Source organism: Eleutherodactylus coqui, chromosome 11, assembly GCF_035609145.1.
Source record: "Eleutherodactylus coqui strain aEleCoq1 chromosome 11, aEleCoq1.hap1, whole genome shotgun sequence".
In the NCBI taxonomy this organism is placed as follows: domain Eukaryota; kingdom Metazoa; phylum Chordata; class Amphibia; order Anura; family Eleutherodactylidae; genus Eleutherodactylus; species Eleutherodactylus coqui.
The window spans coordinates 15313448-15330380 of record NC_089847.1 but is presented as its reverse complement, the minus strand read 5'-3'; the positions used below and the strand labels follow the sequence as shown (position 1 = coordinate 15330380).

Genomic DNA, 16933 nt, shown 5'->3' with positions numbered 1-16933 from the left:
GGACGGCTCTGCAATATCAGAGAGGCGCCGCAGCTGTCGTCATACAAAGATCTGTCCCCGTACCAAGCACAGATACCTGGCGGCAGCGTGGAGCGTTAACCCTTCTAACGGTTCTTTTACATCCAAAGACTACAAACCCATACTTCTCCTAGATGAGCGTTTGTACAATTGTATCTATTCTAGACCATCCTCTATGAACTACAAACATCAACAGCAAGTGTTTGCTACAATGTATCAGTTAAGGTTATAATGTAAGCGCTCCAAGTGCAGATTCTTAGGCTCCATTCACTTCTGTGCCAGAGGCCTCAGGTGCAGATCTAGCATGAAATGCCATACAGAAAAGTCCTGCACGCAGGACTTTCCCGTCCGGTAAAATGCCATACAAGATAACCGGAATTGAAGGGACCCTATTCTAATCAATAGAGTCCATTCAATCAAGGGATTACATTTCCTGCACCCATAACAAAGAAGGAAAACAGAACGCAGATGTGAACATAGACTTATGCCCCATTTACATGCAAGGATTATCGCTCACAATTCGCTCAAACAATGTATTTTGAGCGATAATCGTTGTGTGTAAATGCTACCATCGCTAGCTTTTCGGCCAAACAACGATTTTTGGTTCAGCATAAAAACCATCGTTCGGCCGGCCAGATGATAGCAGGGACCGCACGCTGTGATTCTCCACAGGAGTGCTGATAACATTGTTTCAGCTGCTGTCCCGCGGGAGAACAATGGAGCTGTATGCAGATAACAGACCACCCGCTGTTATCTGCATACAGCGAAGGGAGGCTCATTTGCACACAAATGAAGCTAATAAACTACTGATGGGCATTAGTGCTCATTATTAGTCTATGCAAAAGGATCGCTCAAGCTATCATTCGAGCTTTCTCTTAAACAAATTTTGAGTGATCATCTTTGCGTGTAAATGGGCCTTTAGACTATTGTCACACTGCGTAATCCACTGCAGAGTTTTCTGCTTGGATTCTACCTGTAAAACCACAGACGCCCATCATGCCGTGGTTTTTGCCGTAGATCTGCAAATGGATATAGCTCTGAGAATGGGCAAACCTGCATGCGGAATTCTGATGCGTTTCCGCATGAAGCAGTAACAAGTCACTTCTTGACAGCGATCTGCATGAAAATACTGCAGAATTGCACATGTGGATTTTGCCCACTGACAGGGAATCCACGCAGATTTAGAGGATTCGCAGAAAAATGTGCAGAAAATACTTGGTTGCTCAGAACTGCAGAGTGATAATCATTACTTTTTCTATTTTTATACTCTTTTGGTGCCGTCCATCCAAACAGTCCATCTCCGGTCTCCTCCTCCCGCAGGACAGTGTCGTATTTGGACAAGGGGTCAATGCTGTAAATGTCATCGTCCTCATCTTCCATGGCACCAACACCAAAAGCCTGCCAGTAAAAGAATCAAAAGTATATAAGAGTACAAGCCAAATTACATAATACTTGAGTGATTTGGCTCTAGAAACACATAATGTGGATCGGGAAGATATCAAGCGGGGTCAATAACCCGTATCTCACCTGGCCAGAGATGCCAACCTTCCTCCCTTTGCTGTGTCGGATATCACCAAGTAAACTGCTTGTCTTTTCAGAGCCATCGCTGAATATATTTATGTGTGTGTCCAGAGAGCCGAACAAAGCTTGATGAGGATTTAGGCCCCGGTAGCCCAGGCCATGGACGTTGTCTTTTACTGTGAAATCTATGGGAGTCACATCTTTAGGCGCAAATGTAATATTTTCAGGGATGTAGTCATCCTCATCCTGCGGGCGAGTGAAGACAAACACAATGTTACAGTTTACACACAGAAAAAAAGTTCAGTCACTCTGTAAATAAGTTGCTGTACTTCTCTTCAACCGATCCAGTTAGGGCCCTTTTACAAAGCACAATAATTGTACAGTGTAAATGCATGCAGCGCAAAAATGGATCACTGATCGGATCTCTATGAATCCGCCAGTGAAAACAGGTAGTCATTCATCTGTGAATGACTGCCTGTTTACTGTGAATGTAGGCGGGCGGGTGAAACGAGCACTTTAGAGCCTGATAGTCAGTGCATCTTGTATTATACTCCAGAGCTGCACTGACTATTCTGCTGGTGGAGACTGTATATATACACATTACTTATCCTGTACGGATCCCGAGTTACATCCTGTATTATACTCCAGAGCTGCACTCACTATTCTGCTGGTGGAGTCACTGTGTACATACATTACTTATCCTGTACGGATCCCGAGTTACATCCTGTATTATACTCCAGAGCTGCACTCACTATTCTACTGGTGGAGTCACTGTGTACATACATTACTCATCCTCAACTGACCCTGAGGTACATCCTGTATTATACTCCAGAGCTACACTCACTATTCTGCTGGTGGAGTCACTGTGTACATACATTACTTATCCTGTACTGATCCTGAGTTACATCCTGTATTATACTCCAGAGCTGCACTCACTATTCTGCTGGTGGAGTCACTGTGTACATTCATTACTTATCCTGTACGGATCCCGAGTTACATCCTGTATTATACTCCAGAGCTGCACTCACTATTCTGCTGGTGGAGTCACTGTGTACATACATTACTTATCCTGTACGGATCCCGAGTTACATCCTGTATTATACTCCAGAGCTGCACTCATTATTCTACTGGTGGAGTCACTGTGTACATACATTACTTATCCTGTACTGATCCTGAGTTACATCCTGTATTATACTCCAGAGCTGCACTCACTATTCTGCTGGTGGAGTCACTGTGTACATACATTACTCATCCTCAACTGACCCTGAGGTACATCCTGTATTATACTCCAGAGCTACACTCACTATTCTGCTGGTGGAGTCACTGTGTACATACATTACTTATCCTGTACTGATCCTGAGTTACATCCTGTATTATACTCCAGAGCTGCACTAACTATTCTGCTGCTGGGGGTGTCACATACATTACTTATCCTGTACTGATCCTTAGTTACATCCTGTATTATACTCCAGAGCTGCACTCACTGTTCTGCTGGTGAAGTCACTGTGTACATACATTACTTATCTTATACTGATCCTGAGAGTTACATCCTGTATTATACTCCAGAGCTGCACTCACTATTCTGCTGGTGGAGTCACTGTGTACATACATTACTTATCCTGTACTGATCCCGAGTTACATCCTGTATTATACTCCAGAGCTGCACTCACTGTTCTACAGCATTTAGAACTCTAATCTCTGAGCATACCATGCTGGTTCAGTGACAATAACAACTAACAGAAATGCTGGATTATTACACATTACTGGAGAGAACTGCTGCTTTGTAATAGCGCTTTAAGGGCTCTTTTACACGGGCCAATAATTGTTGGGATTCCTGCGATCCAGTGAGAATGTGAATGATAATCGTTCAGTGTAAAGGCATGCACAGACTGAACGACAAATGATAATTTGCTCCCTTATCGTCTGTCTTCCGGTTTTGCATACATGAAAACTGGATGATTATCAACCCGTGTGAACAGGCAGTCAATCATCTATGAAGAACTGCCTGTTTACTGTGAATGGAGGCGGGCGATCTGGAACAATCCCCGGTATGCTCCGCCATCATTCACTCAGCGATGATCATTCCTGTGCTTTCCACCCAAAGTGATCATCGCTGCAACGAGCTGCCAGGTATCTGCGCCCGACAGATTGTCCCGTATAAAGGTGCCCCTAAGCGCTCCCTGAACTTCCTCATTTACAAAAGAATGTGCTAATTACAGTATCCTACCTCAGATTCTTCTGAGCCTGTAGCAGGCAGTGCACAACCGTACGTCTTCACATTACCTCCTGAAAAACAGAACATTAAGGTATATTTAGGCCCAATGTTCACGGGTGGATATGATTTGCAGAATCCGCATGGGACACCTGCAATTGAAGGCACCAACAGGGAAGCATGGGCGTCCGCACCTCAATTACCATATGCAGATTTGCTTTTCGAATTCCACACGTGGAAAACAAATAACAGCATGCTCCATTTTAGAGTGGATTCAGTTTGGACGGCTTCCATTGAAGTCACCGACCTGGCCGCGGGCGGGTCCACCGACCTGGCCGCGGGCGGATCCACCGACCTGGCCGCGGGCGGATCCACCGACCTGGCCGCGGGCGGATCCACCGACCTGGCCGCGGGCGGATCCACCGACCTGGCCGCGGGCGGATCCACCGACCTGGCCGCGGGCGGATCCACCGACCTGGCCGCGGGCGGATCCACCGACCTGGCCGCGGGCGGATCCACCGACCTGGCCGTGGACATGAGGTCTTAATGTTAAATACGTGTTTGCTGTATGGAAAGGATGCAGTCACACAGTGATCAGCCAATGAATTCAGTTCTGCCCTACTGGAAGTTTTGTCCCACTGCTGGATGCCCATTCAGTGTCGAAGTCACGATTTCCACTACAAATATGCAGAAAAGCAAGTTACACTAAAGATGGACAAGATGAATTACCGCCGTATGATTTATGTTTATAGAAGAAGTCGACACATAAAGAAGATGCACATAAAGATAAAACTAAGTGACCCAGTATCCAACGGACCATATAAACCGTTGACTCACGGGCTACCTGCCCTCCCAGCAATGTGCCAGAGGAATTTATTGAATGGACATTATTATTATACTTTACGTGTTTGTGTTCCTAAAATGACAGATGAATCAGCGCAGGATATCCCATGCAGCACTACAACCCAACTCGGTCAGCAAGGCATGCTTAGAAATGATACATTACTGACAGCTGTTATAATTACAGCTTTCCCATAATTCTCTGTAAAAACGGGCACATGAGTTTATTTTGCAGGGAGATCCCTATTTAGATCACATTAAAGATTGAGATATACCGCCTGCAAGACTTTACTACATTCCATTTACATTTAACTCCTTAACGCTACAGGATGTAAGTTTGCGTCCTGGTAGGGTGGTGCTTAACGCACCAGGACGTAAACATACATCCTGCGGATGGCGCGGGATCAGAAGGGAGCTTGCGCCATCCAGCAGCGGGAGCCAGATGTCAGCCATAGCCACCTCCCGCTACAACATTGGAGATAAGAATGTCACATCGATCTCCGCTAGTAACCCCCTACATGCCGCGATCTATGTAGACGTCATCGGATGCAATAATGGATGAACGACAACTGGACAGCAGATACTTGTGTTCCTGCTTGCCATTATCTATGATCGCTATTGCAAGCGATAAGGCAATGCAGTACAGAAGTCCTCCACTGCATTATCATAGCTGTTATGGTTGAGGTTCTGCACAAAAATGTAAAAAATAACCTTTCATGCACACTTTTCCCTATTTGTAGAAGAATAAAAAAATTTCAAAAATCACACAGATTTGGTATTATTGTATCCGAACCATCATGTACAATGAATTGAACACACTATTTATCCTGCATAGCAAAACTACTACATTTAGGTGTTGTCGTAATCGTACCGACCACGAAAAAAATGTATCGTGTCATTTACACTGCATGATTTAAAAAAAAAAAAAAGTAAAAAAACAAAAAAAACAAAACAACTGTAGAATGTAAGCATTTTGCCTATGTCTCCATGGACGTAGCAATGTGAGGGCTTTTTCTTTGCACGAAAAGCTGTGGTTTTTATTGGTACCATTTTGAGGTGCATACGGCTTTTTTGATCACTACTGTTTTTTTTGGGAAGTAAAACGAGCAAATGATGTGTTTTCTCTCCCTGCACTAAAAAAAAAAAAATAGTAAAAGTTTTACAATAGATTATATATATCCAACTAGCTTACCCGTCGCGCGTTGCTGCAAAGACAGACATACATGCATTCGTTTTTATATATAGATGACATCAGGAAGTGAGAGAATTAGATTCCTTACATAAAATTTGGACGCTAATTCTTTTGCGCTTAGAATTTAATAATCAAGTTGTGACCCATTAGCTTTTCCTATTTATGACATAATCAATGCTTGTGCCAAATTTTAAGTTTCTATGACATAGGGAAGTGACAAAATTAGATTCTGTACGTACAATTTGGACGCTAATTCTTTGGCGCTTAGAATTGAAAAATCGAGTTGGGACCCATTAGCTTTTCCTATTTATGCCATAATCAATGCTTGTGCCAAATTTCAAGTTTCTATGACATTGGGAAGTGAGAAAATTAGATTCTGTACAAAAAATTTGGACGCTAATTCTTTGGCGCTTAGAATTGAATAATCGAGTTGGGACCCTTGAACTTTTCCTATTTATGACATAATCAATGCTCGTGCCAAATTTCAAGTTTTTATGACATTGGGAAGTAAGAGAAATAGATTCCGTACGTAAAATTTGGACGCTAATTCTTTGACGCTTAGAATTGAATAATTGGGTTGGGACTCATTAACTTTTCCTATTTATGATATTATCAATGCTCATGCCAAATTACATCGGGAAGGGAGAGAATTAGATTCGGTATGTAATATTTGGACGCTAATTATTTTGCGCTTAGAATTAAAAAATCGAGTTGGGACCCATTAGCTTTTCCTATTTATGACATAATCAATGCTCGTGCCAAATTTCAAGTTTCTATGACATTGGGAAGTGAGAAAATTAGATTCCGTACGTACAATTTGGACACTAATTCTTTGGCGCTTAGAATTGAATAATCAAGTTGGGACCCATTAACTTTTCCTATTTATGACATAATCAATGCTCGTGCCCAATTTCAAGTTTCTATGACATTGGAAAGTGAGAGAATTAGATTCCGTACGTACAATTTGGACGCTAGTTCTTTTGCGCATAGAATTGAATAATCGAGTTGGGACCCATTAGCTTTTCCTATTTATGACATAATCAATGCTCGTGCCAAATTTCATGTTTCTACGCTTTCGGGAAGTGAGAGAATTAGTGGCAATGATGGAAATCAAACAATCTATGTGGGGGGGGGCATAACTGTCGACGACGCTCGCACGCGCGCCATTTATCATAGCATAGTTGTACTATGCCTATAATCTTCCCAGGAGTGTGCTCAACAACTTCCCAAAGTTTCATGGTGATCGGATGAATGGTGTAGTAGCGCATAAAGGACAAACAGACAGACAGACAGACACACACACACACAGACATACATTCAATTTTATATATATAGATAAACTGTAAAAGAACTACAGTCCACAATACAGTTAAACAAGCCCTCACGTGGCCACGTGGATGGAAAAATAAAAAAATTATAGCTTTTCAAAATTGAAGATGAAAATCCCCCAAAAAATCATTGCGTCCTTTAGGGGTTAAAGGGATCGTCCAGTATTATAAAATATATTATAAAACTAGCTGGTTACCCGCGGCTTCGTCCGCATGGAACTTGTATTTTTTAAATCTAATCTGTGTTTTGCATATATTGAAACGTTCATAGTTGAAATAGTGAAAGGAATGTAACTGCAATCTGCTCTGTCATAGCTTATGATGTGCACCCCCTTCCCTTCTGCTTATGATGTGCACCCCCTTCCCTTCTGCTTATGATGTGCACCCCCTTCCCTTCTGCCTCGCTGGAGCGGAGGTGCGCCGGCGCATTACCAAATAAATCTGTCTTGTCGCGCTCCCTAGAGAACTCTATACATTTTCGGGATACAATGTAGCCTATGTCCTTTATGGAGATGCAAGCTATCTTCCTGCCAAATTTCATCAAAATTGCTTCAGCGGTGAAAAGGTAACAGACAGAGTTAATACACATTTATAATATTAGTACGGCTGCCTCTCTAATAACAGATAAATAATAAGTTATATGCGTTGATTTGGAGGTTCGGTACGTGTAAAGGATGCGCTGTAGGAGGAAAGTCTGTACTGCATTCTTCAGGATTCTTGTGGTCATGTGAAATAATCAGGGGCCACGTTTCATGCGTCTACATATGGTGACCATAAGGCACCACATTCTCCCTTACATACAATGCTACTAGGAAAGAAATATATATACACACACACACACACGTGATTATGGGGCAGTTTTTTTCCTTGTTTCCTTATGAATTCAAGCAAAAAAAAAATAGTTTGCACCTTTAATTTTGTAGTGTTTGAGCATGGGCTCATAAGGGTACCCTGTCAAGGAATCATAGAACAAGGAACTATAAGGCCCAATGCCCACGGCCATATTTGCACTGAGGGATCCAAAGCGAGCTTTCGTCTCGGAATCCTGCAGCAAATACTTGCCAAAGGACATGTAAGGAAAAATATTTTCCCTGCCGAGAGGAAATCAAAAAAAATCGCAACATGTCCTATTCTGGTGTAGGCCTCACATGGACGGCTTCCATTGCAGTCATCCATGTCATCGACGGCGCGACTCTACCACTGTGCATGTGCGGCGGCGCACCAGTCGGCACATCTGCAGAGCAGAGAGGACAGGTACGCGGGGGTCAATGCTGGGGCACAGGGTCTGCTTCCGCTGTGAGATTTCGCAGTCGGAATCCGCCCTGGCCGTGGACATTTGGCCTAATACGGTCGCATGAGCGGAAAACCTTAGTTGGAGGTTTTTAGTATCATTCCACCTACCAGGTTTTTGCTTCTGAGCTCTCCTCTTTACCCTAGGCCCCACTCCTTGCCCTTCTTTCCACCCCATCTGCCGCAACAGCTGCACACCCATTGTGATCCTGAAAAAAAAAAAAACAGCATAGGTCATCATGGAAAAGTTACACTACACCAGTGGGGCAGCAACTGCAAAAAATAAGATAATGGAAGCAGTTTTTATAATAGAAGTTGAAGTATTAGGCTAATTTCACTCGGGCGATATCGCCCCCATCATCCATGTAAAAACCCCAGTGATGCGAGGCTTTTTTAGGTGAAGAGAATCCCCGACGGGTCTGTCACAGCCGCAGCAGAGGATCGTGGAGTTATCCCACTGCTTTCAATGGGGCTGGGGCTGCCGTTTCTGCACTTTCAGCCACCCCAGGCTATCACGTACAGAGGGGTATTGCCATCTCGGCCAATCAGGAATAACCCTTTAACATGTATTATAGGTCATATTGATATAAAGGTTCAAGTACTTTGCTGGAGCGATTAGATCCTCCAGTATGGTTGCTCCTGGGATTGGTGTTGTAACCGATGCAAGCTCTCTGGCTTTTTCTCGTATTCGGTCTTTGTTTTTTGACGCAAACTCGTCTGTAGTCAATATCTCGTTTGGCGCTATCCCGAACTCACCGAGATCCTGTAAACCAAACAAAATGATATAATTCAGCTTCCACTGATGATGAAAGTGATAGACAAGGAGTTCTCATAGTATACTTGGGGGGGAAATCGGTTGTTCTTCATGGCAGAGCACATGGGTCGTAAGATCCCATCAGTCTCAATATCCATGCCTATCCAGATATGCCATTTAGGGCTCGTTCACACCAGAATTACACCTCTGTTGGGGATTCCCATCTCAGCTTCATTTTTGGAGCATAAGAAAAAAAAAAAGAATTAAACGTTTTTTCATTTTACCTCTAATGACTTCAATAGGTTTTCAAAACAAACAAAAATACTTTGTTTGCTTCCGTTGCATTTCTGTTTTTTAAATGAAACAGATAGCGCTGCAGACGGCACTATTTAATCTGTGTGAAAAATGGAAAGCAAACGGAACAGAAGCAAGCGTGAACTTTTTCATTTTTTGGAAAATCAATTAAAATCAATGGGGAAAAAAAATAGGAAATGTTTAATTCCGTCTCTCTTCTCCAAAAACTGAACAGAAAGACGGAAATCTCTAATGGAGGTGTAATGCTGGTATGAAAGAACCCAGAGGCCTGAGAAAGCTGGGAGGGCAACTTTATGGGAGCTGTAATTGGAAGTTATCACCCAGCTTTCCTGCAAACAGACAGAGTAAAGGCTGCACATAACTTTCAACAACCCGTCTGCAGGGACGACTCAAGGACTTCATACCCAGCTTTTTAAGGCGCCTGAATGCCAAATGTGTCTAATTACAGAGCAATATAGCAGCAGGGTAAATGTTACTTATTAACTAGATACATCAACCATTCTGGATTCTTAGAAAGCTGGGTGACTTTTCAATGTCACATGATGGACCTACAAGCCTTTGTCTTTTTTATACCTCATCATCCATAAAATCCTCCGGCCTACTGACTTGTCTTTCCGATCTCCCTTGACGAGTAGATACAAATGTTGATGGCGTCCAACCTATAAAATAAAGAAGCAAGTGATTACCAATACAGCATGCGCCAATCTGATAAGCTGCACAGACTGAGGCCTCTTAGAAGAAAAAACATTTCATCATCGATTAAAAAGAACCTCTGGTCCCTGGAGACTAGAAGGGGGTTATATTACCTGCCGTTGGTCTTCTGTGCATTGTCTCTCTGATCCGCCACAGTCCAAGGCCTCTTTTTCAGTTGTCTAAGTCGCAATTTCTATAGGGCCATTTACACGGGACGATTATCGTTCATATTTGTTCAAGCTCCCATGGGAATTTGAGCGATAGTTGTTCCGTGTAAATGCATGCAGCGACTGAGAGTTGTTCAGTCGTTCAGATTCTGCATGCAGAAAACTGAACGATGCACCATTCTATTTAAAAAACAGCAGTCGGTCACTTCTGAACGACTGCCTACTTTCAGTGAATGGAGGCGGGCGGGGTGAGAGCACTTCCCTGCTCTCGCCGCCTCCCTGCCGTTAGCGCTTTCAGCGATACTCGCTTTTGTGTAACAGCACAGGAGCGAGCTTCTCTGGGACGTGTGGTTGGCCATCGTTTGCCCAACAGCTAGTCCCATCTAAATGGGGCATAATTAAGGGCTCATTAACACAGGTGTATGCAATTTCCGTCTGTGAAAAACGAACAGTTTTCATTGCGTGTTTACGTCCGTATTTACTGCATTTTTAATGCCCGCAAAAAAGCCTGATTGATGTCAGATTTTTCCCACTATCTTCTGGCAATATGCGTAAAAAACGCAGAGAATACACAGCAATATGCAAGCAACTGCGTATTTTCTGTGTTTTCATGTGATCCTATTGTTTTTGGTCTGAATACACCAATGCAAATCAATGTATGCTGTCCACATCTCGTCTATAAAAAATACAGGAGTCATACGAACGGATAAAACATCCCTGTGAATGAGGCCCAAGAGCCTTTTTACACTATGCAATTAGTCATTGGAATGAATCGTTTGCATGTTTAGACAATCATTTACATTTTTTCATTCAGTTTGTTTAGACCATCAGAGGGGTCTGGAAATGCCTGGGAGTGATTTGCGAATGATTGCCTTTTACACGGATGAAAAAATAAAAACAGGTATATTGGCGTACCTCTCCAATAAAGGTAGTGAGACGGTAGGACGTAATATCCAACGTTTTGTTTATTAAGTGGATTAAAATCCAGCGTAAGATACGCGTTTTGAGTTGAACCCCTTCATCAGTCAAGCTGGGTAGGACATCACTCTTCCCAAAAGTGATGGTAATTCCAGTAGCAGAGAGAACCAGGGCTGAGAACACCAGGAGAAGTGGAAAATGTCCCAAGAGTGATCTCCTACGCAGCTGACTGATGAAGGGGGTTCACCCTGAAACACGTATCTTATGCTGGTTTTTAATCTATTTAATAAAAGAGAAATTGGATATTACTTCCTACCGTCTCGCTACCTTTATTGGATAGATGCACCAAGATACCAGTTTTGGTTTTTTTGTTCTCACATATCTAGCCTGCGCACGGTTGGTGTTTTTTTCTGGTTGGTAGCGCCTCCATCTATCTGATTTTGGGTTGCGGATATTCATCTGAGACCCGAGCCTCAGATACCATTGGGTTTGCTCCACCCTCATTTTTACATGGAACCTGGCAAACGATGATTTTTATACTTGTATAAAAGAAGTGGTGAAGATAAAGTGATCGTTCAATCGTTGGGTATGTTCACACTGAACGATTATTGTTAGTCTTCGCACCTATTTAACGATTATATGAATAGTAATCGTTCCAAGTAAAAGGGTCCTGACTAAGGACGAGTATCTCCCTGCTCGTCCTTAAAGATTCGGGGGCCGCCGCGGAGCGCGGAGCTGCGGGGGAGAGCGGGGAGGAACGGAGGGGAGATGTCCCTCTCCCTCTCTCCCGCCCGCTCTCCCCTGCTCCCCGCCGCGACTCACCTGTCAGCCGCAGCGGCACCCGAATCTTTATGGACGAGCAGGGAGATACTCGTCTAAGGCACATTACTCAGACGAGTAGTGCCTTAGCGAGTATACTCGCTCATCCTTAGTCCTGACTAAGGCTGCCTGCACATGGCCAGATTTGCATTGCGGAATCCAGAGCGGGCGTCCGACTGCGAATTCCGCAGCAAATACTTGCCATTGCATGCTATGGAGAAGCGTTTTTTTTCCTGGTCACGAACGGAAATCAATTGCGATTTTCCGCTCATGGGGAAAAAAAATAAATAAAATCGCAGCGTGCTCTACTTCTAGGCGGATTCCGTGCGGACAGCTTCCATTGAAGTCAATGGAAGCCAAGGAAGCCGTCCAACCCGTGGCTCATCTGCAATCATCATTCGAAAAGGTCGTGGGATCTGAGTCATCGCCTAGCGACAGCGCGACATTATCTGTACTGCGCATTTGCGCCGGCCGTCAAACCCACAGTACAGATAAGAAAACTCCGAACAGGTACGCGGGGGTCATCAGCCGGGCACAGGGTGGGATGCAGGCGGCCTTATGCACTACCCTTCGAGTAGCCAGCGCTGATCAAGTGAATTAGGCAGTTAGGTTGATATGTTACAGAAATGGCAGATCGGATAGTCGAGGACACAGAAGGCCGTCAGCAGGTACTACAGTTCCCCTCTCTAGTTCTAGGACAGAATTTTGCCAACTTGTGCCCATGATAGGACATGGCTACTTACCTTCTTTTGTGCCAACTGTGTTAAAGTATCCAGCAGAAAACCCTCCCGTAAAGGCGCCATGGAAACGTTTGTAGCGTCCTTTCTCATCTTTCACGGTTTGGTCCTGCAGAGGTATCGGCCTCTTGGGTTGTTCACCTGGGAAGACAGAACACATTTTATGGGATCTTATGTAAGAATTGTGGCCCTGGGGAGTCGATGGCAGAGAAGGAGTAAAGCTCCTTTAAGATGAGCCGATTCACATTCGTATGAGCGGGTGACGTCAGGTCCTTCGCTCTCGTGCAGCCGGTTTTTCAGCGGCAGATTTATCGGTGGCTCATTCAATAAGAATCGTTCAGTCTTTCACATTCGCGAACGTGAAACACTGATGGAGCGCGGATTAAACGGAACGAGAAGTTAATCAGCCGATGATGATTTTTAGGCCTGCATAAAAGCGAGAAGCGAATGATTCTCGTTCGCCGTTGGCTCGCATTCAGATTGAACAATTATTGATCGCTTTTGCACAATTTTTTGACTGCGCATTATTGTTACGCCTAAAGGCACCTTTAAAAAGTAGTAAAAGGTCTACTGGCGGACAGTAACTGCGGCGGGCACAAAACCAATCTAATCAGCCATGTAGGGTGCTGCTCCTTTCCTGAGAAGGGGCATGCTGCAATTACTGGTTATTCAAGGGGCAACTCACCTGGAAGGGGTATGGGGGTATTACAGGTATTTAAGGGCAGAGTTCATGTCTTTTCATGGGGATACACCGGTTAACTGGCACAGGAGGGTGGAGGATAACTGCGGCTGGCGCAAGTCATGGATGTGGCCGTCTGTTGAGGAGGGGGTGCACACCTGAGGATGGAAGCTATAAGGGGGTTGGTATCCTAGCTAGTGTAGGCCATGGAAAAAGCGAAAAAAAATTAGATGATACAAGCTGTGGGGGGTAGAATTGTCTGCTCCACCTGGCACAAGCAGCAGGGAGTGCCAGACTTGGGGGGGGGGGGGGGGCAGAATTTATATCTTTTCACAGGGAATAACCACAGCTGGCACAGGAGGGTAGAGGTTAATTGCAGGTGGCGCAAATCATACTATCCAAGCCAGAGGTGCATAGTATAATCTGGTGAAGGTTGTTGGAAGGGGAGAGGGGAGAAGAGTACGCCAACTGGTTCAGGTTCGGAGTTCAAACCTGGTGGCGCAAGCTATAGGGGGCAGCTGGTGCAGGCCATGGGTATGTGGACAAACCAGCTGGTGCAAGCTGTGGTCGAAGTACCATCTGATCCATTTGGCACGGGCGGTAATGAAGTACATCAGCCAATGGGGAGGGGCAGGATGTAAGTCTTTTCATGGGGACACATTGGCCATCATGCAAGCTATGGGTGCATGGCAGTCCTGTGAAGGTTATTGGGGAGGGGGCACACCAACTGGTGATGTATGTTATAAGGGCCGGGCACCCTAGCTAGTACAGGCCACAGGAAGAGGACAAACCGGCTGGTGCAAGCTGTGGGGTGGGAGGCGCCTTGTGTGGTGGCTGGCACAGGTCATTGGGGGCCTGGCATGACTGCTTGAGCAGTTTATTGTTAGAGCAGGCACTGCGCAGGCTGTGGGGGTATATGAGAACCTGGCCTGCACAGGCTGTAGAGCGGCGGGCACACGCCAACTGGCACAGGCATGGGAGATCAGACTGTGTGGGGAGGCGCAGGTACCCTGGCTGGCACAAGCAGTAGTGGCACGGGCACACCTCAACCGGCACAGGCATGGGAGACCAGACTGTGTGGGGAGGTGCGGGTACCCTGGATGGCACCGGTTATCGGAGCCTAGTATGCATGCGCCAGCCACTATAAGGGGAGCACAGGCTGTGTAGCGAAGGCGGGGGCCCACCTGGCACAGGCTGTGGGCGGGTGGCACCCCAGCTGGCAGAGGCCATTGTAAGGGCCCTGCTAAGAGGGCGGACAGTGTTTTAGGGGACGGCTTTAAGTCGGGGCACTCCGGCAGGCAACAGCCAAGGAGTAACTACGGTGCCATCATGGCGGCTCACGGATAAATACGCACACCGCGGCCGGAGTCACATACAAGTTTAACAAACAGTTCACTCAACACGATCACACGGGCGGACGTGGAGCCCCACGTCATCTCTTCTTGTTTATTGTTCACATTCTGTTCTAAATAAAGAATTACTTAAAAAAAAAAAAAAAAAAAAAACACATCTGCTTCCGGCAGCGCTGAGCCGCCACACAGTTAGGGCTGCCTGTTCCAGGGTCCCCCCACCCCGCAGACTGCCCCCTCACCCTCTTCGTACGGCTCCAGAGGTTTCCCGTAGTTGACAAAGTCCTCTTCCCCGTCACTATCGCGCGCGGCCATCTTTACTCTTCAGCTACGGATGCCGAGTAGGGACAAAATTCCCCCACGTGATTCGCTCCCTGGAAGCTGAGGGGCGTTCCCATGGTAACCAGTCAGGGCGGGCGGCCGAGTCCGTTCACAGGGGTCCCTGACAGGATTGCAGCATGGCGGCTGCTGACAGACAGAGTACATAGAAGTGAATGGTGCTATAGCAGTAAAAATCAGAGAAACTGCCGCCGGCCTCCTCCTCTCCGCCGCAGCGACTTTTATGTTTTCATTTTTGTATCCACACCTTAAAAAAAAATTTAAAAAAAAAAATATATATATAAAATTATATTTGTGGTGACGTGGAATATGTTTTTAAAATATTTTTTAATGGAACCATTTAACATAGAATCTATTGGAAAACTTGGTGAAATGGGAAAAAAATGCAAGATTTTGCCTTTTTTCCTTTTTGGGGGGGTTTACAGCATTCGCGGTACAGTAAAAAGCGTACATTATCTTTATTCTGCTGGTGAGGAGGATCTCTGGAAAACCAAAATTATATATATTTTTTTATGTTGTAACGCGTTAAAAAGAATAACTTTGAATGGCTTCCTGCCGCCATCTTTATGACCCCCCCCCCCCCCCCCATGACTTTTCCTTTACACCTTCTCACCCGTACAGCTGTGTGAGGGCTCGTTTTTTGCGCGGTGACCTGTAGTTTTGTAGGTACCTTCCCCAAAAAGCGTCATTTTGTCATGGCGTATTACCTTTCTGATGGTGTAGGACGTGCGGTATAAATAATGGGATCCGTTAATACTTTGGACTTTTACAAACGCAACAGCGCTAATTTTCTTAAAGCGTTTCCTTTTTTTTCCTTTGATGCGATAAATTGGAAACGCGAAGAAGTTAAAGTTTTAATTTTTATTTTTTTTTAATTTGCCAATAATTGAAAAAAAAACCAACCTTAATTAATCTTATTTTCAGGCTCCATAGGGGACTTGAACCGGCGATCGTCTGATCGCAAGGACTATATACTACAATATGATATACTCCATGTACGGTGTACTGCCTACTCCACCAAAGGCAGGGCTTAATAGGAACCCATCCGTGGCACCCGGGTACCTTCACCAGGCTGCTCTGGTAACCAAATGGCAGGCTGCGATCTCCTTGCCGGCGGACTGTTAGGGTGACGAGAGGCGTGACCTTCCCATGTTCGGCAATTTAAAGCAGCATCTAAATGGTTAATCCCGGGAATGCAGTTCTCTCCAATCCCAGTAGGGGGGGCAGGTGTCACCTGATTCCCATGATGCACCTTGTGAGTTCAGCTCTGGAGCCTGCTCTATACAATGACACTTGGGGTATGGCAGATGTCGTGAAGGGGTTAACAATTACCCAGTAATACAAATGCCCGCTGTGCCTAACCTTTGCATGCCCCCCACCTCCTGCCCCCGTGAATGAACCCATTGAAATTTAATGGGTGCTATTCTCTGCATATCGCTCGTGTGAAGCCGGCCGAAGCACAAGTCATTGTGCCCTCATAAGAAAAACCCAATGCCTCCTTTATGCCAACCGCTGTGCCACATCCAACAGGGTGGATTCTGCATGTGGGAGGGCTGCAGCGGTGACCCTGTGTACCTCCTTAAACTGTACGGCGTTGACCACAGAGGCTCGCAGGCGGTCGTGGGCACTATAGTTGTATCTTTCCTCCTTTGTATTTCCCACCCTGTTGCTCAGCGATGCCCCAGGTACCCGCAGCCCATATGCAATGTTAATCGCGGGTCGGGCGCCTCCATTGACTTCAGTGCTGGCCGTCCGTGTAGAT

General features: G+C 45.3%; 1 protein-coding gene across 2 annotated transcripts in view; it reads right to left on the bottom strand.

The window, feature by feature from the left end:
- Positions 1 to 15185, bottom strand: part of GPATCH1 (G-patch domain containing 1) — a 36274-nt gene extending 21089 nt beyond the window's left edge. For both annotated transcript variants that reach the window (XM_066582191.1, XM_066582192.1), the window contains exons 1-8: positions 15075 to 15185; positions 12811 to 12945; positions 10044 to 10129; positions 9004 to 9164; positions 8513 to 8610; positions 3767 to 3825; positions 1546 to 1785; positions 1269 to 1416 (exon numbers count right to left, since the gene is read on the bottom strand). In XM_066582191.1, coding sequence (XP_066438288.1) covers positions 1269 to 1416; positions 1546 to 1785; positions 3767 to 3825; positions 8513 to 8610; positions 9004 to 9164; positions 10044 to 10129; positions 12811 to 12945; positions 15075 to 15147 — 1000 coding nt within the window. In that variant the 5' untranslated portion in view covers positions 15148 to 15185. The remainder of the gene's footprint in view (positions 1 to 1268; positions 1417 to 1545; positions 1786 to 3766; positions 3826 to 8512; positions 8611 to 9003; positions 9165 to 10043; positions 10130 to 12810; positions 12946 to 15074) is intronic.
- Between the last annotated feature and the right edge of the window lie 1748 nt (positions 15186 to 16933).